Below are 24,113 nucleotides of genomic sequence, written 5' to 3'. Positions count from 1 at the left end.
TCAGATACACGTTTACTCCACCCAGCTATAAAGTCTGATGTTAGTTCCGCCACAGTACGCCGCCTGCCCTGTTTCACCAGTCTGTCCAGCCTACGTGGTCCGGCATCTGTAATGAGAGGTGGCCGTCCAACCCCACGACTTCTAGACGTGGTTTCACCTTCGTTTCGCTACGTGTTGAAGACACTCGCCATAGTACTCCTCGTACACCCAACAAGTCGTGCAGTTTCCGAAGTACTCGTGCCGAGCCTCCGGACTATTATAATCTGCCCTCGCTCAGATAAATCGCGCGCCTTCCACGTTCTACATAAGTACAGCAGTCAATGATACCACATGCACCGTGGGTGTGTCGGACTAGCAGCCATTCTTCGTCAGGTAACGCTGCTATCAGCTGGGCGGGTTTTTATCGATAGTACACACAATGTTCTGGCTAATCAGTGTATTATGACAGCAGAAAATGACTGCCTTCTTACCTGCATGACAGTACGGAAAGTACAGTTCGTTCGTAGTGCAGCACGCTTGAGTGTTTTAACTGATGCCTATTTCAGTGTCGAAACTTGGGTGTCACCTGCTGTTAGCTGGAACAGTAGCACGCTTGTAATTACCAATCTCTAATGAACTCGTCTTGACGGTATATTAAATCTATCTTCTTTCATTTCCTTGTCATTTCGTTGACGGGCATTATCCAGAAATCACAAAAGCCTCACATTGAAAAATATAGTGTAGTGGTACTGAGATATACTTCAAGCTGTCCTACAGTTATAGCCACATACGTGTTAGACGCTTGGTGGTCGCAAACTCGTAGCCGCCGCGTTGAGCGGCATAACAGACAAACATACAGTAGATTTTGATGCTTTAGAGCGCCATTGGCATACGACGAGTGACCTCGACTCTCACGACTAAAACAAATCTGTCCCGCAGTTGCTGCCTCATACAGGTTTCTGAGCCCGAGGTACTGCACCTCCTTCAGGCAATCACATATCAGCTTTTGAAAGAAGGAAGTTTAGAGGTTAACGTCCTGCCGACAGCACAAGCTAAAATGGGGAAGGAAATTGGCCACCGCCGCATTTGTCTGGAGACTATTTGGGAAAATCGCAGAAAACCTTAATCTGTATAGGCGGAGGAGGATCTAAACCGTCGCGTCGTCCTCCCGAATGCCAGTCCGTGTGCCACCTACGTCACCTGGCTCGGTCCAGATTTCGATAAGACATGGTTCAGTCATTTGTAAAGGGTAATGTGCCATCATTCTTCGATGAACGACGGGTACCACTGTTTTCCTAGCCTGAACGTTTATCTGAATAGTGGTCCATAGGACATATATGAGTTCTGGTTGTCGGGCACCTGCTCGTCACAGTTCTCCCAGAAATCATTACTGATACTTTGTGGAGTGGCATACATACAATCTGAGAGGAGATTACCCACTAGAACCATACCAAGCTCTGACAGCATATGGGGGATTCGAGACAAATTCAATTACTACATTCCGATATCACGTGCCGTTCTGTAATCCTAAAATGGTTCAAATGGCTCTACGCACTATGGGACTTAACATCTGAGGTCATCAGTCCCCTAGACTTAGAACTACTTAAACCTAACTAACCTAAGGACAACACACACATCCATGCCCGAAACAGGATTCGAACCTGCGACCGTAGCGGTCGTGCGGTTCCAGACCGAAGCACCAAGAACCGCTCGGCCACACCGGGCGGCCTGTAATCCTACTTACGTATTTATGTATTCTAGTCTACTTAATGTTTGGTATGAAGTTTATTTCGGTCGCAAGTATCCTTCTTAGTGCCGCAAATATCATAATTACATACAGGGTGACACAGAAGTCCGTTAACATTTAAAATACACTAATTCGTGAAATAATTTCGACAGAGTGGTAAAACTCGACACATAAGCTTGAAATGACTTGAAGTTTCAATGAAACCAAAAACGGCCGGCCGCTATGGCGGAGCAGTTCTAGGCGCTTCAGTACGGAACCGCGATGCTGCTACGGTCACAGGTTCGAATCCTGCCTCGGGCATGGATGTGTGTGATGTCCTTACGTTGGTTAGGTTTAAGTAGTTCTAAGTCTAGGGGACTGATGACGTCAGATGTTAAGTCCCATAGTGCTTAGAGCCATTTAAAACCAAAAACGAGTCCAAAAACCGACCAACACATGGCGCTAGACAGCAACGCGTCAGTGATGGTGCATGAGGGTGCAAGGTACACCCGATATGTTACAAAGTCGCATCCTCTCTAGCATGACTGATGAACACCTGCTAGAAGGTATGACTTTTATGCAGGATGGCGCTCCACCCCATATTACAACACGTGTGAAAGATCTGCGCACATCGTTTGGTGAGGATTGCGTACTGAGTCGCCTCTGCACTTTCGTCGTGCTTGGCCTCCCAGGTCCCCAGACCTCAATCCGCACCGAGCGAGGTGGCGCTGGTTAGCACAATAAGACTCGCGTTCGGGAGGACGACGGTTAAGACCCGCGCCCGGCCATCCTGATTTTGGTTTTCCGTGATTTCCCTAAATCGCTTCAGGCAAAAGCCGGGATGGTATCTTTGAAGGGGCACGGCCGACTTCTTTCCCCATCCTTCCCTAATCCGATGGAACCGATGACCGTTTGGTGCCTTCCCCCAAACCAACCAATCAACCAACCAACGTCCATGCGCGTAATTATTGGTTGTGGGTTTGCCTGAAATCACAAGTCAATCGTGATCGTCCTATCTCATTAGGGACGCTAAAAGACAACATCGGACGGCAATTTGTCATTATACCTATTGATAAATACTGTGCACAACACTGTACCTAGACTACAGGTATTGTCGACGAATGAAGGCCAACATGCTGATCATTTGTTATAAAGAAAATCGTCTCAGCTACAAATCAACTGTTATGCTAATTATTGATTTTGTATCTTACGACTCACCGTCTGTTGGTCACTCTGTGTAATTTTTTGGTTTCAATAAAACCCCACGTTATTTCAAGCGTGTGTGTCAATTTTTACCCCTCTACTTACATTATTCCGTGAAGTATTGAATTTTCAAATGTTAGCGGATTTTTGGGTCACCCTGTATAAACACAATGAATGAAACAGGAAATGCGCTGCGATGGGAGGAAGGGCCGAAAACTATGATTTAAAGTCCTGTCAATCTTCATTTATTTATTGTGCCTTTGTCCTGCATCGGCGCAGGGTCGGCATGGTTATTAAAGGATTAGGCATGTTTAATTAAAGGGGCGACCGGGTGTCTTTCCTGTCGCCACCCCATTAACCCCCAGGAGGAACATGTGCACAATACTGTCTGGGTGTAGTGTTATTCATGTAAAAGTGAGCAAATTTTTCGAAATGTTTGCGAATCGCGTAACTGAGGCGCAAGTCCGGTATTCACTAAGCGAGAGACCGTCTAAAAATCACATCCAAGCTGGGCGGTACACCAACCCTTGCCGATAATCCGACGGGCGTATTGGCTGTGTCCTTTTCAAAGTATGTATCCCGGAACTGGTCTTTAAGAAATTAAGGGAAACCGTGGAAAACCTAAATCGGGATGGTCACAAGAGGATCTGTGACCATGCTCGCTTTTGAGGGAAGCACCGTGATAATTGCGAATATTGTTCAAAAAAATCGCGATATTTTCCCTGTACAGTAAAAGGGACTTCAAATATTCAAATGGCTCTAAGCACTATTAAGCACTATGGGATTTAACATCTGAGGTCATCAGTCCCCCAGGCTTAGAACTGCTTAAACCTAACTAACCCAAGGACATCACACACATCCATCCCCATTCGAACGTTCGACAGTAGCAGCCGCGTGGTTCCGGACTGAAGCGCCTAGAACCTCTCGGTCACAGGGGCAGGCGCAAAAGGGACTTCAAAGAAACGGTATATACACTGAATAATAGGGACAAATCGCCTACTTCAACATTACACATCAAATACTATACAATTACTTTGAACGCAGTAGAATTATATTATATGAACGTGAACGATACACATGTTGAGCATCAAAAGTGTTTCAAAAACTACTGTAACGATCTAGGTACAACATTAATAATTTTTCGCGAAATTTCAACGCGATCGTAGACTTGGCTATTATTACAAAGGAATTAGTTGCAGTGTGGTACATAGTGACAGAAAGGCGTATTTGGCTGTGTATTTTTTGCAGCCAGCTGTGGCTGAAGTGGCTAAAACATAGCACGCTGCGGTAGCACAACGCACTTTGGTCGGTTATAAATAAATGAAGATGAGTGATGCAATGAAAACGTCCACTACAAAAACGGATAGAAGTATGATAAACATGAAGAGCCTTAGTAGGCATTATAATAAACGACATGCACTGGAATGCAGTCACCAATCACGATACTTTTTACGTTTATTAGATGGTCATGCAAACCGAATTTGTCTAAAAAAAAAATACCATAGGTTTATTCATATTAAGATGGTATTGGCTGAGGATTGCGAATGTCTTATTTACGACAGAAGCAGACAGTATGTTTAATTCTGCAAATTACTTAACGTTTTAGCGTTGTCTTATCTCAGCGCCTCACTTTTCTCTTCCCTACAAAATGTTGACCGGCATGTGTGAATACTGAATATAATGTTCGAAATGAAATTAATGTTCATTTGTCAAGTTCATCGGCGAGGTTAATAAATGATTCAGTCACGAAGAAATGGTTGTCTGACAGTTGATCAACCAATATTTAAGGACGGGCGCAAACCTTAGCTGCTGGAACGAATGTCCCCTTGCAGAAGGGCACTCCGCCGCTGAAGGTAATTGGACTAAATATGGTGACGCGATGGGTGACGTCACCACCGCGGCAACTCCATTCAGGAAATTGCGACACGCGTGACCCTCCACACCCAGGCAGCAAGCGTTGCGGCTCGCGGAGTCCGGCTGTACACATTCCTCACTCAATGCAACACGCTCAGGTGCTTCAAGGCGATCTTGCATGCATATAACACAAAAGCTGTTAACATCAACGTACTGAGGAAAAAATGTTCAATATCACTAAATATTGAGGAGTAAGGGTATATTGCATATTCTTTAAAATATGCCTGTTCAACGAAAACTGCAATAAAATAAAAAAAATTATTTTCACCGTTACGTATTTTTATTTTTTTTTATTTTTATTTTTTTTTTACCATCCATGCCGAAGTTCTGAAGCAAATGCTATTAACTCTGTGTATCCATGTTGCTGCTATTACTATCTCAAACTGCAGCAGAAAAGTAACCGTTCCACGCTAGAAACGCTTCTTCACTGGTCGATTCTCAAGCAAATTGCCTGCAAGAGAACTGTGCGCCACGACACTACACTTCGTTTTTAGCTGAATACCGAAATAAGAATCAAGCTCGACTGCTTACGAGGAACATGTTGTTTAAACTGAAATTCGCGCTAATAAAAGTTACATCGCTTCCCTATTTCCAAACAAATTATTTTATTGCGATTTCGAACAAAATATCTTGACAGTTACTTTATATGTACTACCTATATATTTACAACGTCATGTACAAATCCAGACTGACAACCTGTCTTCTTTTATTGCCGTGCATTGCTAACTATCAATGAAATCGCGAAAACGAATGGTGTTATGGACCGTTTTTCCAAGCTTATTTGCCGGCCACTGTGGCCGAGCGGTTCTAGGCGCTTCAGTCCGGAATCGCGCTGCTGCTACGGTCGCAGGTTCGAATCCTGCCTCGGCCATGGATGTGTGTGATGTCCTTGGGTTAGTTAGGTTTAAGTAGTTTTATGTCTAGGGGACTGATGACCTCAGATGTTAAGTACCATAGTGCTTAGAGCCATTTGAACCACTTAAATCAAACTTATTTACAAATAAATTACACCACTTCTCACTGTGTCTTCCTCTTAATAAGTCGATGTTTCTACAACGGACAATACCATTAATTTTCCTTAGTTCTTAGATCTGGCTTAGAGGTTATGTGACAAAATACAAGATCAAAGGTTTCACGTTCAGTCCTTGGCGGCCTCAGGTCTTTTTTCCTATTGTTACTCAAATCTCTTTCACCTGTGGCAGCTCATTATGCCGTACGTGAAGAATGCCAAGCTGTACCGCGGTTCGGTACGTTCAACCGTTAGTTTCCCTGTGTGATAGTTCACAATTCGGAAGAAAGCAAGGATATATCATCTTCAATAGGACCATGTCAAGTAAAGCAATTTTGCAATCAACCCAACCTACGGATTGAGGACAGTTTTAACGTAGATAAAAATTTCTCTCCCTAGTATGTCGTTTAAGACGAAACACGAGGAAAAATTAACATAAGAATTTAAGATATGGATCAAATTTGGTGTCCAGACCGCAGCAATGCCATTAACCGTTATGGAACTGCAGGATGTTCCACATGAAACCGGTACGCCTCACGCCCGAGATTCGAGTAAGAATTAACTAACTAAAAAAGAATACATAATTATAATTTTAAAAACATGCAGTTACCTGTTTATAAGAGAGGCTGGAAGTGGTGGCCATGGGCATCCAGACATCGCTGAGAGGAAATTTGACTAGAGATGATCAACCAGAACGTGAGCGTACCGGTTTTATGTGGAACACCCTGATTTTCACATATCTGTTCATAGCCAGTATGTAATTTATCTGGAATTCGTTGAATTCATTGAATGAAAAAAAGGTTCACTTCTCGGGAACATGGAAGACGATTTAAGACACTTAAGCCATAAGCTATATTTCTCTGTATGATCTGAAGTTTTTCCAAAGCTTTTTTGAGTTTCTAAAAAATACCGGTATTTTTTATTTTTTCCAAATTTGGGACAGCTCATTCTGTCATACTGCCCGCTAAAACGATAGAGTTCCGAATGCAACCTTCATGTCTGTTCGATAGTAACTGAATACTCTTGAACCTGCACCTCACCAAAAGCTAATTTTTCGCAGTCCTATTTGATGAGTTGCCGTTACATTTGAGTTTGCCGCTTTCAATGTAAAAAAAAGAAAAGACATCCATCTGCTCATTTCTTCTGACGCCACATTATTCTACAAAAACAATTTTCGGACTACGAACTGAGCTGTCATGAGCATCACACTCACGATGAATTTGTTCGTGTAATATGACAGGGGGAGGCACGTAAGGAAAGTCAGATTGTTTGCCTGGAGTCTGTGATATGCTTTATCGACATGCTAGACGTAACACTGTCACGGGCAGCACATCAGTGTGAGATGTTTTACGCATATCAACACAGCACGAAGAATTTTTTCTGCAGATTTCCACGTGACGAGCCTCTTTACGTGTCGTAGTAGAGCCTCTTGTTCTGATTCTCCGTTTAAGCTGTGCCGCTTAAAGTGATACTTATGTTTCCGTTTGATTCCCGTTCAGAAAACAAACGGTTTACTGCTGTACCAAGCTCTCTGTTTCATCCTAGTCGCGAGTGAGTAGCAATGGGTTTGAACCTTGATTAACAGGAGCGAAAAAAACCTACAATAAAGCTAAAACTGGATGAAACTGTTATGATCAAAACTCTCCTTTGAAACATGCCCACGGGTGGCAACAGGATACCTCTACAGAGTATGTATATACTAAAATGGCAGCGGCGGAGAATCTACGCCGCTATTGCCATGACTATTATTTACACAAATTCACTAATAACTTGTATGGAGTGGCATGTCTGGAATATCTGAAAGATAGAACTTGTAAAGAGAGCAATACGGAGTAGGCAGATAATATTTACGTGACGCAAATAGCTTCATCACGAGACAAATGTTTCAACTTTAAATAACACAGGAGATTGCAAGATGAACAGAAGGACCAGAAATAATAGCAGGGATAAATAAATTGATTACGACTGGTTCTGTAGTATAACGGAAACAAAATTAGAAAAAGTAAATTTCAACATAAATACAGAAATTGAATTGCGAGTAATGGTGATCTGATTTATGGATGATACTCCCAACATTTCTTAGAAACAGTAGATATAACAATTACTTAATGCAATGCATCAATTGCTGTTTAATAGACAGCCGGACTTGAACTTAATAAATAAAGGGAAGAACGGTTTGTAGAAGTATATGACCTTCAGAAACAAAATGTTGTTCTCAACGTTATATTCAACAAACTCAAGCGGTGGAAACAGAAAAATATTATTTCGTAGTCCTTTAACACAACACATTAATAAGGCGTCATAAACAGATTAGTATGCGTGCGGTCAAAGAAAATGCTACTAGGGAGAAAACAAACATCCTTCTACTGAAAACGGACCTGGCAAATCAAAGTTAAAATTTTGGGTTTGCAATCGGAATGAACAGGATTTAAATTCCTGCCTGGCCGCCTTGGTCCAGATTTCCGTGATTTGCTTAACAGTTTCATGCGATGGTTCCATCTGTAAGGTCCCGACCGATAGCCCGCCCAAACGTTGTCCCATTTAAACTTCCCCATCATCTTCGCTGACATAGATATCGATGGAACGGTAAAACACTGAGTAAGTTGCGAACTACTTTGGAATAGTTTTATTCAAAACTATTCGCAGAATGAAGGCAGAGTAGGATTTAATAATTCGTCGACGACGAGGTCATTACAAAAAAAAGCACAAGTTCTGGCTTAACAAGGACAGAACAGGATACCACACTTACTTGTTCCAAAGGAACCGTTCCAGCAGTCGTCTTAATTTATTAGGTAAACCAGCGAAAACCTAATAATGGAAGACCGAATGAGTATTTGAACCCTGCCCCTCCAGAATGCGATCACTGCGCCACAGCGCTCGGTTGGTGGACCTCGTGTCAGGAGTCCTTAAACGTAACTCTTTAGGTAGTTGACTGCTATGGGTCCATGCAGTGAGACACTCCACTAGAAAAAACCGCCTTATGGGACAAGCATTACAGAGAAAGGAAAATACGATCCAATAAGAACTATGTAGTAAATACATCATAATGAATGGAGTAGCACAGCGTAGGCGAAATTGAAGATTTGCACATAACTAACGGTAAACGTCAGTACCAAAGCAATAAAATCGTCATGAGATCAGTTTTATTGCCTGCAATTCGCTCGTGAAGGTTATATAACTTACACCAATGACGTTTCAGTGATTAAAGACTAGAGGTCAATTGAAAAGACTGTGTTTAAAATCTCCAAAAATGTTTCATTTTTCGTTTTTAACGGAGTTTAGTTATCTTCTACGTGAAAACGTATGACTGATAAACTTCTACATGAAACCCACATATGGACCGTGAGATGTGATGTCCAGGAGAATGTTTGGAAGTCTAAATACAAGATCGTCGATGAAACTGGTCTAAACCACACATCTCTACAAACGTGAAACTCTATATATATTAAACAAATCTCGTTATTCATTCTCTTATTTCACACTATTTCTCCAAGACTGCTTACGTTACTGCAAAATCTGCTTCACAATGCATTTAGAAGTACCATTACTGACACGATCTTAGGCCAAACATAGTGAAGGCAAACGCTGTAAAATTAAGAAGAAGGCACAGACCACGTATCAGTAAAGTAAGCTGGACAGAGTACGCGCGTCACATGCAAACAGTACAAAGTCTTGCTGAGTTGCAGCAACTGCCGAGGAGAGCAAGGTAAACAGCAATGAGGCACAAGTATTTTCTACACGACTCGACATACTCAGCGTTGCTTTTGCCGCAATACTAAACTGGTTGTGTGCCGAGAAGTCAACTGCTGAACTGGAATAACAGTAGCACTGAAAAAAAATTTCACACACATTTGATTTCGTGTGTGTGTGTGTGAGAGAGAGAGAGAGAGAGAGAGAGAGAGAGAGAGAGAGAGAGAGAGAGAGGGGGGGGGGGGGGGGGGGGGGGAGAGAGAGAGAGAGAGAGAGAGAGGGGGGGGGAGAGAGAGAGAGAGATGGTGGAAGTTAGTCCGAAATATAGTTTCTAAAATGTTCTTCTTTACTTTTATTTGTGTTATCGTTTTCTATAGTAACTATCACTTAAAGAAGCTTCGTTAAGCGATACAGACGAGCCAGCCATATGTTCCACTTTTATTAGTCTATCTATGAGTTCCACGATACAGTTGTGTTAAATATTTTGGACAAAAGCACGAAGTAATGCCAAAGGCTGATACGCTGGACCGAAACTCTGACAAGCTGCACTTTGCAGAGAAACAGAATGACACAGATTTCGAAGGTTTTTAAAGAGGGTATGATCTCACAGATTATATTTATAGACAATCACCGTTCGCTACAATCTAATTAAGAAAGGACAAAAATGGGTGCAAAGGAAGAAGCCATTTCGTATTAAAGCGAGGAGAAGCTGACACTCGACTCATACTATTCACTTGCATCACACACACACACACACTTACACTATTCCAGTATGTAGCAGCTTTCCGTAGCACACTCTTCATTTACCGCTAGGAGTTAATAGAGTGATGTTCACGGACACAAACTTAACACTATCTTCTCGGAACGAACTTCTGTATAATCGTCACAAGAGGCTTCAGCTGGACCATCAAGTCAGTAAAATGAATCAAGTGCCAATCGACCCAACATGACACAGCGTGGACACGGCTTTGATTCGAAATGAAACCGCAAAACTCAAGCATGAGCGCACACAATGTTGTCAAAGTACACGGTTAGCACCTAACATCGGTTAGTCACAGATGACAGCACACGACAGATATTTCAGTGCGGTTACGTAAGGCAGCCGTACCTTTGCCGGCATGGTCCAGAAAGGTGACCCTACGGCGGCGAGAAGAATCGTCCAGATTCTCCCTGGACAATGAGCTGATGAGGATACCCCGCAGCTCCGCGAGAGCTCGTCGCTCGTCACACATCTCCAGCCGACGACTGGTGTGCGAGAGCTTTCCCTCGTTATCTCTCTCTCTCTCTCTCTCTCTCTCTCTCTCTCTCTCTCTCTCCCTACCACCAGGCGTGCTGCCCAGGAATTCAACCTATATGGGCACGGCGGGGAAGAGGAGGGGGCTCTTTGGATCACCTTCAGAAACACGTCACACTTCCCTACGTGCTCGATAATACTAAGCGAACGACCTTGTTAGCGAGACCACGTGACCCGCCGCTGAACGAGTGGCGCACACGGAAGGCGGCAGCGGCGGCGCACGCCCACAAAAATCACGCGTCCCACCTACTGGCGAATTTCACCTCCAGGAATCCGCTTTCGCTTGTCGACACTCTTGAAAAAGCTACTGCACACGATGCGATAAGAAAACACAACAAACTCGCGTAGATGCGCAACGGTGTCTCCGGCACAACTGTTGCAAAAATTGACGTAGAAGGCAGCGTTTTAATTCCCAACACCCAAACGAAACACTCCTTTAAAAACAAACAATGTACTCTCAAGTAGTTTACGGGATGAAACCTAGTTTCAACATCAAGTAATCGTTTTACTTTTCAGCATTTGCTAAAAGTACGAATGTGTCACTTCACTGTGATGAGTGCAGAAATTTCAAATGTGTCAAACTTTAATCTACGGACAATGCTCGCAATCAGCGAATGATTTATTTTTTTTAGCATTATACTGCATAAAAAAATAAGAAAAATTTTCAAGGAGTTAGTAGGCTTATCATTCAAGATAATCTATGAAACTTGTTTAATGTTATTTCAGAGTAATACATTGCGCACTAATGAGGGATTTAATAAGAGATGGCTAATGTGTTGAAGAGAACGATTCTGTAGCCGCACTGAATATTCAAATGGCTCTGAGCACTATGGGACTTAACGTCTGAGGTCATCAGTCCCCTAGAACTTCGAACTACTTAAACCTAACTAACCTAAGGACATCGCACACATCCATGCCCAGAGCAGGATTCGAACCTGCGACCGTAGCGGTCGCGCGGTTCCAGACTGTAGCGCCTAGAACCGCCCGGCCACCCAGGCTGGCCGCACTGAATACAACAGTTCGGCGTGTTACGTGACTTGGATGACGTCAGACCCTGTTCTGGTCTTTGACGCGACGGACGCACGCAGGATGGGCAAGGCGCGCATTTAATCGTGGCCAAATCGTGTATCCGACGCACAGGACACTATCTCCAAGGTAGGGATGGCGGCTATCGCCGAAGCAACGACCGGTTTTCGGTTATATCTTCTTTTTTTTCAACGCCAGTTTAACCAGACTGTTGAAATCGATCAAATAACCGGTTTCTGAAATGAAATAACTGATTTTAGGTATTTAATTCCTATTGTTTCCAGTATTAGACGTAGAAATCGAACAAAGACAAAAATTTTCACTTCTTCAGTTACACGATACATAGAATCAAAATATTAAACAGGCAAATAAAACAAAACTTCGTCCGTCTATCATTCGCTACTTTTCTCGAAAAGTGGTAAGAGGTTGACTACCACAAAAAAACACCAGTGTTCTCCTATTTACTGTAATTTTTTGAAACTCTGCTCAAACATCACATTGTAATTGGGGATCATACCGCCATTTAGACATTACGAATAGTAAGTGATAAAAGGCGAAAACTGAGGTTGAGGTTGAGGGCTAAAAGCAGATAAAGGTATGTTGTGTAGACACAGGCAGCAGTCTATCTGCTTTCCATTTTCATTGCAAGTTTGTTGTGGCTCCTCCCGTTTTTAAGGTTTTAAAGCAAATGGAGTATTTTACATCACTTATACCACACTTCGTGAAATACTTCCATGCTAGGGTTGATGACATTCTGTGATACAGCTGTAATACGACAATGAGAAACTAGCATATACTCTAGCGGTAATTTTGTTTGCGGGCCACTGCGTAGATTTATGATGAAAAATCGAAGACGAACGTTAGGTATACGAATATCTGAACAAATTACACAATTTAAGTAGCAAACGCCACGAGCCGGCGTACTGTAACGCCTAAAGGCGAGAGCGGACGGCCGGACCGCAAACCGCTAACAATGCGAGCCGCGCTCAAAGGCGCCGCCGCGCCACAGGTGCTCGCGGCGGCCAGGCCAGTCCCCCGCAAGTATCAACATTCTTATAGTAGTTCCTGAGAGTAGCCCGTGCGTACAGATACAAGAGAGCAGGGAACTTCAATTTACACATGTAGAGAAGGGAGAAATGCGTATAGCAACTGACAGTCGAATCCAAACATATACGGACAGAAAAACACAACAGGGGACTTTAATGTATAACATATATAGAAGGAGAATTTATGTACATTTGTATAAATTTTGATAATGATAATTTCGTGTGGCTAAATGTCCTGGTGCAACTCTTTCAATTAGACATCACTTCGACGACTTGCGTCTCCCTGTCCAGTTACCCACCTGGGACAAGGTGAGATACACCTGAACGTGGAATCCGAAACATGTTTCGTTTCTGGCGAACCTCCACCATAATCGAGAGGTGTTTGCAAGGTTAAAAAGCACAGACGGAAGTCCGTGGTCCGACCAGGATTCTATTCCGCGACTTTTCAGATGTCAGGCACTCGCTAGACCGCCAGGTACGACTCGAACTGTGCTCACGCTTCGCTGCTGTAATGATTTGGGCGGCGGCTGTACCGGTAGATCGCAACGCCATCGTTTTCACAGCGGCGGCTGAATTTAATTCAAAATAGTTCAGCCAGTTTCCACGAAATATTTATAAATTATATACACCTTCCACGTGAATCAATCGATCGGTCAAAACCTGAGAACATCCCTACAGTAGTTTCTGTGATTAGCTTGCAATCTACGTCCAAGCAGGGATATATAACTTACACTAGCGAACGCAGCAATGCTTCGCAATTACTAAATATGATGGATATAGTATATTCGTGCTAATCTCCTTCTCCCCCTCTAATTATTCCTGTCCTCCACCCCCTCCCCCTATTTTGTCCATCTCTTCCTCCTCTCCTCTATCTCTGTCCACCACCTTACCCCACTCCCTGTACATCTCTTATCTCACACTCTCTTATCAACCTCCTCCTCCCTCATATCTCTGTCCATATCTTCGTCCCCTTCTTTATATCCATTTCCTCCCCCCTTCCCACTGACCTCATTTATTGTTATTGCAAACGGAATCTTGATTCGGAATAGAAGTCAAAATGAGTGGGGAAACCGGTTCGTATCATTAAGGATTGTAGCTGTAGTTATTGTATCGCATGGGTTTCATTTATGAACCGATAGGATTATAAAGTTAGCCACAAACACAACTTTCCTCCTTTCTGTTAAAAATGACAGCGAAAAGGAAAACAAAACCGCACATTTTTCCAGCACAGCTTAGCATATGCCTTCTCGCAGCCGGATCAACAAAAAATGGTTCAAATGGCTCTGAGCACTATGGGACTTCTGAGGTCATCAGTGCCGTAGAACCGAGAACTACTTAAACCTAACTAACCTAAGGAAATCACACACATCCATGCCCGAGGCAGGATTCGAGCCTGCGACCGTAGCGGTCGCGCGGTTCCAGACTGTAGCGCCTAGAACCGCTCGGCCACCTCGGGCGGCCCGGATTAACAGAAAGTGTTTATTGTATAACATGTACATATCTATAATAATTTTGGCTGTGCGTTGTCAGTCTGTTCGTCGAGAAGGGATTCATCCAACGGAATCTTTCCTTTAATTTGTGTGAATTGAAGCAAAACAATTTCAGTAAGTTCATGAATTTATTGAAATTAAATAAATCGAAATTCATTGTTCCGGAGTCATAATGGATCGCGCTTGAGAAACTTACTCGATTTGCTTCCGAACGCTGTGTACGCTCTTCGCCAGTCTCACTAATTCTCATGTAGTTGGCTTGCGTTGCGCGCACACCCACAGATATTTCGACGCCTCACTGATGGCACTTATTTCTAGAGAAATAAGCAACGAACTGAAATCAATTGAACGTTTGCAGCACACCAAATTACAACGAACTGACATCAATTCAGTTTTTGCAACACACTAAAAGATACGATAACCGCCAATAGCACACTGAAATATCGCTTTCAATTGTATTCTTTTTCGCAAAATATCAATATTCAACGCAGAATTTGTTGTTGGAAAAACATGTGACAACAGAACTGAGCTGAACGTCACTGTTTTTAATGAAAACACGTGACAGCGGAACCGTCAAACCGGCCGTCACATTTCTTTCATTGAGCTTTGCATACAAAAATACCATCAAAATTTCCGACTTTCCTGGTATTTTCCAAAAATTTTCGTTCATTCAAACCTTGTCCTAACAATTACGAACGCACACACACACAAAATCAAGTGACAATCTTTCATACATACATACTGGGCAAAATAAAAAAGTATCACTTTTTCGTAACCCCGGAATTGTCTCCCATTCCAACGTATAGATCTGACATACCCTCGGGCTTGGCGACGCTTCAGACATCAAGGTGTCGACACATGCGAAAAAAAGGCCACACCTCAGGAGTTTATGTGACGTGTAAGGTGGGTTACTGATTTCACATTGGCACAAAATTTCACCGCAGTTATGCCCAACGCCGTCGTGGACGTGTCACATGTTGGAATGTCGTCACATTCTCCCTTACCCACTTTTCACCCCTTCCTTGGACGCCTCTGCGATAGAAGTCAGAACCGTGACACCTAGCGTCAACATCGCGTGCTTTTCTTATGAGTGGCAGAGGAAAACATTTCACACATATTGCTGCTCAGAATCGACACGAAAAGCTGAAGGAGGTGGCTTAAAGGGTGTCACTGAAACCACGCCTTCCCTTGGGGCATTGATTCCCACACATTCCGCGGTTGAAAACGAAAGTCTGTAGTGCGATGGGCAACAAGATGATGTTCTGGACAAGTTTCAACACTGCTGACACCCTCCTGACCATTCAACCCTTCTATAAGGACATCGTGGGAGTGCAACCACATTAAACGTTACCTGCCCCCTTTCGAGTGTAGTGCCACCGCAATTTTTCCTTTGATAGACCGCGTGGAACGACTAGGAACCGGTCAAAACCATTCGACGAAATCTGAACGTGATCTGAACCCGCAAAGGATGTTTATGCCCTTTCATCCCTCCCGCTTCGCGCCCTCCTGTGGCATCATCACGTAGGAGAGCAACATTGACATGACATCAATAAAACGGATAATTGTCCCTCTAAAAGCACCCCCCCCCCCCCCTCCTTCGCCAACACCCTCGGCGCCACCCATCCACCTAAGCTGGCACGTTAAAAATGTACCCATCAGAGACTTTGACACCCATTCAGCTGAGTGGTGCCTCACGGCTGCTCTAGCACCTGAGGACAGGCAACCCTGACATCTCTTTCCAAAACTCGTCAGTAAGAAACAAAAATACAGAGACAGTAATATTTTAAGATGTACTTAATTGACGTTTGTGCATCGGACCGTGAGCTATGTAAAGTTGGCCACTTATCTCAGCGACAGAGGGGAAAATAGTTTGGTCATTGCGGGGCTAGGGGATGTGAGGGCGGAAGGAATGTTATATTGTTCGTCTTCCACTACAGATAAGTCACGGGCACGCGCGAGTCCTACCGGTCAGCTGCTATGGTATACATTTTGACACTAATGTAACGTGGATTAGTGAATGCGCATTACAAAAACGGTCATCTTCAAATGCGATTCATGTTCGTAAACATTTATGACTGTGTTTAATGTTGCATACTGCATTTAAATATAAGTACAATTGCTGTTATTAATCAATTAATCATCCGCTCACACAGACAACACCTTGTTTGGTAGTTACAGTGTCACAATTTTGGGGTTGGTAAAGGAGACAGTAATTTCAAACAGAGAACAGTCCAAACCTATGACTCCGTTACTTTTGCTACATCTGCAGCTGCACCGTACTCCGCAAGCCACCTAACGGTGTGTGGCCGGCGTACTTCTGGTACCACTAACTGATCTCCCATTCCCTGTTCCACTCGCGAATGGCGCGTGTGAAGAATGATTGTCTAGCTAGTGTATGTGGCGCTTATAGTATACTAATTTATATATGTTACCTATAAATAATAAGATCGTTACGTATGCGGCCAGAGGTGTCGCAACACACCGTGATTATTGCCTCTTGAGCGAAAAAGTTTGACGTCCACTGATCTAAAAGGTGCAAAACCGCTGGGGAAAATAAAAAAGAAATGTAAATGACAATATTACCCGTTGACTATCGTGGACAGTAACAGCGGATAAAAGGGTCTCTCGTCACGCCGGACAACCTTCAAGCAGTCATTTACTGTCTCAGCAATGTTGTACTAATTCTTATGCCATGTGTTTGTTGCACTGATCACTTTTCCCCATTTTCTGTAATAACGCAATATTTCAAAGCAACGCAAATTTTACGAATGAAAATTACTTATTCTTTAAAAGGGTTTATTTAAAACGAAAAATTTTAGTATTCCTGCTATGGCTAATTGATATTTCGGTTTTTTATCCGGTTATTAGTTGAAATAAAAACACCTGTTGTAACTGAGACCAAAGAAATACCGAATAATATGGGTTATTCAGAACCAAAATATCGATATCGGTTTTAACCTATCGATTTTTCCCACCCCTACTCCGAAGTCATGTAGGCACTCGGATTTCCCTGTGTCACCATGTCAAGGGTTCACAATCGCTGGGGAAAATAAAAAAAATAGTAAATGACAAGGTTACCCGTTGACAATCGTGGACAGTAACAGCGGATAAACGGGTCACTCGACACGCCCAACAACAACCTTTAAGCGGCCATACTATCCAGAATCACTCGCCGCTATGGTATAGAAAAATTGTTCAAATGTGTGTGAAATCTTATGGGACTTAACTGCTAAGGTCATCAGTCCCTAAGCTTACACACTACCTAACCTAAATTATCCTAAGGACAAAAACACCCATGACCGAGGGAGGACTCGAACCTCCGCCGGGACCAGCCGCACAGTCTATGACTGCAGCGCCTAAGACCGCTAGGCTAATCCAGCGCGGCGCTATGGTGTACAAAAGTCAACGCTCCACACATACACCACAACACAGAGCACATAGATCAGCTTGTGAGATGAAACCCGCAAGTGGACGTTCGAAAGCACGTATATAAAATGTTTCTTTAAGTTTCTTGGGATGTTGACTGTAAGTTTCGAGTTTGGCACATTGACAACAGTTAAAGGATCGCAAAAAAATCTGGTATTTTTCAATTTTTTGCTCATAGCTTAGAAATGAGATTTCCGTTGTCCAGAAACGTTATAACGCGATATGCTCCACAATTCTGCAACAGAATGATGTCAGCTATATAGGACTATAATGAGCATATGTCCGATGACCCTTATTCAAAACAAGAATCACCTACCATTTATTTCCCAATGGCTTGGTATCTTTCTGTGTTACAATGATTTATCATTGACTGCTGCTAGAAGGGGAGCAGTTGTTAAACATAATCTCAGTAGAAGTTCACAAAGCTATCTCATCAGGTCCAGCCACTGTGAGCAATTTTAGTTGTTCAACGATTACTTATCGCTTTCGGCGTTCGTGTTATGAGAGAGAACTGAGCATACTACCGTCTTATACAGCGAAACATTTTAGAAGTCCTAAGTCACCAACTATTCCGGCCTTCTCTTTCTCGTATTCCATTTCAGTGCCTGTGGAGTTGTTATGGGGATGTTTCTCATCCGTTACTAACTTTGAGGAAGATTAACCCTCTTTGGGAGTGTAGGTCATATCGGTTTGACAAAATTTTACTCTAGAATTCGTTAACGCTCTTGCTTTTCTCTCCATACGCTCATTTTGACTTCGTTAAGCTTTTAATTGTCAACGAGGCTTTGACTCCGCTCAAAGCTGCAATGACGCTCTTTGCTTTCGTCGCCACTTTCTAACACGGCTAATGAACCACGGTGAACCCATTTCTCACAGCCTTACTCAGCACATACTTATCTAACAAATACTGTAGAGTGCTTTGCAGTTCTATCCATTTGTGCTCCACATTTCCCCCCCAGAGCTGAATATTTGATGTTAACTACTCAGATACTCAGCAATTTGCATCCTGTAACTCTTTCTAGGCAAACAATATTTTCCTGCCTTTCTTAACATTCTTTGTAACACTTGCAGCCATTGATACTACCGTCAGCACTTCGTGGTCTTGCGGTTAGCGTTGATGACTCTAGATCATGGGACCCCGGGTTCGATTCCCAACCGGGTCGGAGATTTTCTCCGCTGGGAACTGTGTGTGTGTGTGTGTGTGTGTGTGTGTGTGTGTGTGTGTTTATCATTGACGCGGAAGTGGTGGAAAAAAAATCCGTCGAGCGCCAGGTGATCGAAAACTCGGAAGGGGACTAACTGATTCGAACACTTTGACTCTGTTACTTACTTGTAGGTCTAAGATGTGGCCTTCAGGAGTTAGTTCTCTATTTATCTGCTCGAAGTAATTTTGAGACCAAGCATTCAGAAAAATATCACACGAATCCCCATCTCTGGCCCCAGTTTAATTCCAAGACTAACCCATTAATCGATTCTGTAGTTGGCAAGTTGAAGTCTTCCCCCTGCCCCCTACATCCCGATAAGGAAACCATCGCCGTATTCTCCAACTTCTCTCTTGGCCGAGCTGCCACTACAGCTCCTAATGCTGGTAGCTTATAAAAGCATCCGATTACCATGTCTAGCCCACATTTGATGCTTAACTTCATACAAATTATTTCACATTCGGAATCTGTAATAGACTTACTAAATGCTCCAGAACTCTTAACGGCAATAGATACACCGTTATCATTGGCGTCGAGCCTATCCTTGCGATATATATTCCAATCTGAAATTAGAATTTCGCTGTTAATCACGTCCAGTTTCAGATAACTTCCTGTTGTTAGAACTATGTGGGCATTATTATCTTTAATAAACGATACTACTTCTGGGACTTTACAACGGATGCTCCTTTAGTTTACTAATACCACATAAACATTTTCTCTTTCCGGTCTTCAAGGACGAAAGTTCTCATGGAGTAATGTGGCTGATATATCTTCCATATCGGCAGAAATTCATCATTAACACTACTGAATGGTTTCTCTAATTTTTTTAAAGAGAGAACAGCTTTGTATCATTCGTAATGCAGTGCGGTACTTAACTTCGTCATTGATGACTGATGAGAACACCTGCAAATGGATTCTAGATTCTAAAGTCCATCACAGATACCGAATAATGTTTAAATCAGCTAATAAGGACCAGGTGGAAATACGCAGAAGTTCATCTTCCTCTTCCAACAAATCACATTCGAGCAGAACTAACAGTGAATTAGCTCAGAGGCATTTTGGATGACAAGGTTCTCGTTTCAATAAGAGCTGTATGTTAGCATCCATTTCATCTCCTAAAATGTCTATATGGCTCTCCGTCTTTGCTCGTCCTTCGAGAATAGCAATCGAATACGTAGAATAAACGCCTCTTGGGATGAACGCCATATATAAACCTGACTTGCTGATGCATACGCGTAAAGTATGACATGCCGGACTATTATTCTCTTTCAATCATCATTGCTGCATGCTGCCTTTTTATGGCTTCATTTCCATCATACAAGCGCTTTATCGACGCTGATCAGAAGTGGCGGTTGACAGCTGCAGGTGTGAGCTCACGTGGACTGTGTTCCAACAGGATTTTTGGGTGGTATTGATCTTGATAAACCTAATACACTATCCAACTTACACCAATTACAGGCCCTACTATTCTCGGCGCGGGAAAGACTGTCGGGATGAGCAATGAGCGTCAGGAGGCATACTGACAGCATCACAAAGTTGCTCTATCGGATTCTGGATGTGTAATCGAACTAGCCAGTCGGCTCACTAAACTGTTTGTTGTTAATATACTCTTCTACGAGACGTAGAGTACGTGGCCGACAGCTGTAGTTTTGTAGGATGCAACCATAACCCACTGCGAGTATGAAGGACGAGATGTCACGTCGACAGAGTAGCGCTTACATAGTGCCGCGTGGAAAGAGGGTCCACCCTACACACAGGGCCGCATCGTTCTTCCCTTTTACATATTGTAATGGGCCATAGCGGTATTCACATTATCGTCAACTCAAGTCACGTTTGGTGTCATTTTGCAAGACAAACAAAGTCTCATTAGTGAAGAAGAGGGATCTAAACTTACATCTGCAATCAAGAGTACACTCTAAATGCTCCCTTTGTGGTTAGTGGTGACTGGCAAGCAAGTGGCTGGTCGCCTCGCGTACATTGCACTTTCGTGAAGCCTTCTTAAGCACGGTGCTCAACCTACCGGTGACCTCAGCCGGTTTAGACCGTAACTGCGGTCACATTCTTTCGAGTGCATATAACCAAATGTGTGTCATATCATTTTGCCTCTTTGTTGACCCTTCTCGGATGTGCAACATATAACTAGAAATCGTTGCTATAGTCTATGAAAAATTAAAGGGTGAATATTTAACCACTTCGCCACTTCCGCGTTAGTTTAATCCACTCTGTCAGTGATGTTTCCTTGCAGTTCGTCTGTAAAATAGTTCCTCGACGACATTCGACTTCGTTGGCTATCCCAGCTGGGTTCTGTCTCACAGGAACAGCAGTCTGCTGCATATAGATAACGCAAACGTATTGCAGCACCATTAAATTGCATGTGCAAGTTTTGTGAAGCGCTAATACGGTAACACAATGCACATATTTCACACCAACTATTTTATTTTGCATCAGCTTATAGCTGTTTATTGGTTTTTCCTTAATTTACGGAAACCAAACCGTGTTTTGGCAAACGATATAAAATATACACAACGTATTCCGGTTCAGAGCGTGATATAACGGAATTGGGGACCAAATTAGATGACTTGGGCTTATTACAAATTATCCCCGATCTATCGTGGAAGAAATGCGGCTTTCGGATGAGAGATTTATTATTCACTACCGACCACGCTCAAGTAGATGCGCTATGAGCTCTATTGTTTGTAACTCTTTTGGCTCAAGCCGCACTGTTTACCGATTTCTTCACTATCTAGGAAGTCACTTCGATTAAAGTCTTACCAGATTCCCTTTAAAGTCACCACGTGGGGTAAACTCTATCGACATTATTTAATTTGGCCTACTCCGCCTCTCCCCTTATTTTGTACCTCCAGGTATTCCTTCATTCTTTGAGCTCTTCTCTAATGGTGGCCGGAAGAAGGATGTGCATGACGAAAAAAAGGCGTCGACATGCTGATGGAGGTCTCATTGTATTCAATGAGGTACGGTCACTGGTAGGCGTAAAATGGTTGACGGGTTAGCTTCAGGTGTTCATCGATGTCACCTGCAAAAGCTATACGTAAAATATGTTCCAAGCGATGTAAGAGTGCCGAAATTTTCTAGGAAATAACTCGAAAGTGAGAGCTTTGCAACAGAGATGAGTTGCTTACTGTTTCTTGTAAAGGCATTGTCACATGCAGATGTAAGGGCAGTGGAATTTATAGTCATGTGCATCCGTTCACATAATACAATTTTTGCGACGACTGAAGAAGTTCACGTATCGACTTTCATCCCTCGTACTCCGCTTAAGTTTAGGCACTGACTGTGCCAAATGAACTAGTTCACGAGCAAATCATAGATCAATGCAGCTTTCATGACAAGGCACAGATTGTTTATCAAACGTAATTTTTAACATTTTTAAAAAATTTCCCATGATGCCTTCTTGTTGTCACAACATTCATTTCAGAAATATTCCTACAGAGCCCCAACGTCCATAACCTTTCTATAAATCAGTCAATATACTTATACGCAGAAAAAATCCCAACGGAGGACCTAGACGTAGCGAGAAAGTACGTTCGTGAAAGGAGACTCAAACGCCACTAAAAAGGAGGTTTTCTGCCTTCACCTAAATAATAACATAGTTTGAAAATGCTACACTCATAATGAAACACCAAAGCACCTTGATAGAATTCTCTCTTTCAGAGCGCGTCTAACAAAAACAGCCAGAAAATTACAAAAAAGAAAGATCATTCAAAAACTAGGTGGCACAACCTGGGACCATCGGCATCCACCCTATGTTCTGCTCTTAGTCTTGTCATCTCAAGTGCCGAATATTGTGTCTCATTTTGGCTAAACATCCCATATGCACAAAACACAGATGTCCAACTGAATAACGCCATTAGAATAATCGCTGAAGTTATCACCTCAACACCTACAGACTAGCTGCCGGTATTAAGTCAATTCCACTCCCTCAACAATGATGCCTATATACTCTCACAAACGAGTAAAAAAAGATCATTCATAACAGAAATCTACCAATCTATCAGGACGTCGATGATGCAAACCATAACCGACTCTGCTCTAGACGACAGCCAACAATAACAGCAAATGTCGTTGTGGAAGATAAGTTCAATTTTTCTAACGCATGGACTCACTAGATAACAAAATAATAATATTAGTATTTGACTTGCTACCCAAAACAGGGTCAATGCTGAATAGAATTAGAACCCAACACGGCAGATGTGCATATTTTTTACACAAATGAGGTAAGCAGCCATCCCCATTTCATGATTACGGAGAACCACAGATCATCGTACCCTCACTATCATACGATGGCAAACCAAGAGACTTCCTTCTGGCGACTCAAAATTCGATATATTAGATAAATGCTTTAGATGTAGACTTCATATCGTAAATATAATGCTCTACACTACGCATTTTTCTTCAATGTGTCAAAAAGCTATAAGATACATAAATAAATAAGACACGAAAAACATTCACATAGAAGACTGACAACTTCTACCATTTCCAAAGTATTAGGTTTTTTTTCAGTGCAAGCTGTCCTCTATGCAATGAGGTGGAAGGCATTATCTTAATTATTATCTGCTAGCAAGAGTGTGGGTCTGTCACCCGCACCGGAATGAAACGACTGTAATTGTTGCATTATAAGAAAGTCTTTATGCTGTGCGACACATGTCGCGAAAGGGAGACACACACACACACACACACACACACACACACACACACACACACACACACACAGAGAGAGAGAGAGAGAGAGAGAGAGAGAGAGAGAGAGAGAGAGAGAGAAAGGAGCCACTTTCTACACCTGTCCAGCATATTTTTCTGAAGTAAGAATGTAGGAAGTGAGATTTTATTATACAGTGTTAAAACATTGACTCCGTCCTCGACGTATCAGTCAAAAGAAGAATTTATTTTATTAATAAACAATCACGCGATAAATATTTTTTAGCTGTCTCTTTGTTAATAGGTACTATAAACATGACTTGAGACTAAAAATGATCAGTAAGTATTTATGTTAACCTATATATAGGATTAATGACGGCGCATGCGGTTTCGCTCAACATCTGATTAGAATCATAGGAAATATCAGATACATATGTGACTTGTTAATGGAG

The 24,113-nt window shown here is 42.6% G+C and overlaps 1 protein-coding gene across 18 annotated transcripts in view; it reads right to left on the bottom strand.

Annotated features, from left to right (window-relative positions):
* Positions 1-24,113, bottom strand: part of LOC124555758 (ensconsin-like) — a 410,739-nt gene that overhangs the window by 210,342 nt on the left and 176,284 nt on the right. For 3 of the 18 annotated variants that reach the window (XM_047129784.1, XM_047129791.1, XM_047129792.1), the window contains exon 1: positions 10,630-10,754. The exons of the other annotated variants lie outside the window; for them this stretch is intronic. In XM_047129784.1, the coding sequence (XP_046985740.1) occupies positions 10,630-10,753 (124 nt within the window). In that variant the 5' untranslated portion in view covers position 10,754. Of the gene's footprint in view, positions 1-10,629; positions 10,755-24,113 lie in introns of those variants that run through there. 18 annotated transcript variants of the gene reach the window in all.

The sequence above is a fragment of the Schistocerca americana genome, chromosome X (assembly GCF_021461395.2).
Source record: "Schistocerca americana isolate TAMUIC-IGC-003095 chromosome X, iqSchAmer2.1, whole genome shotgun sequence".
Classification (NCBI taxonomy): Eukaryota; Metazoa; Arthropoda; class Insecta; order Orthoptera; family Acrididae; genus Schistocerca; species Schistocerca americana.
The sequence above is the reverse complement of the archived record's forward strand: the minus strand, read 5'-3'. Positions and strand labels throughout refer to the sequence as shown.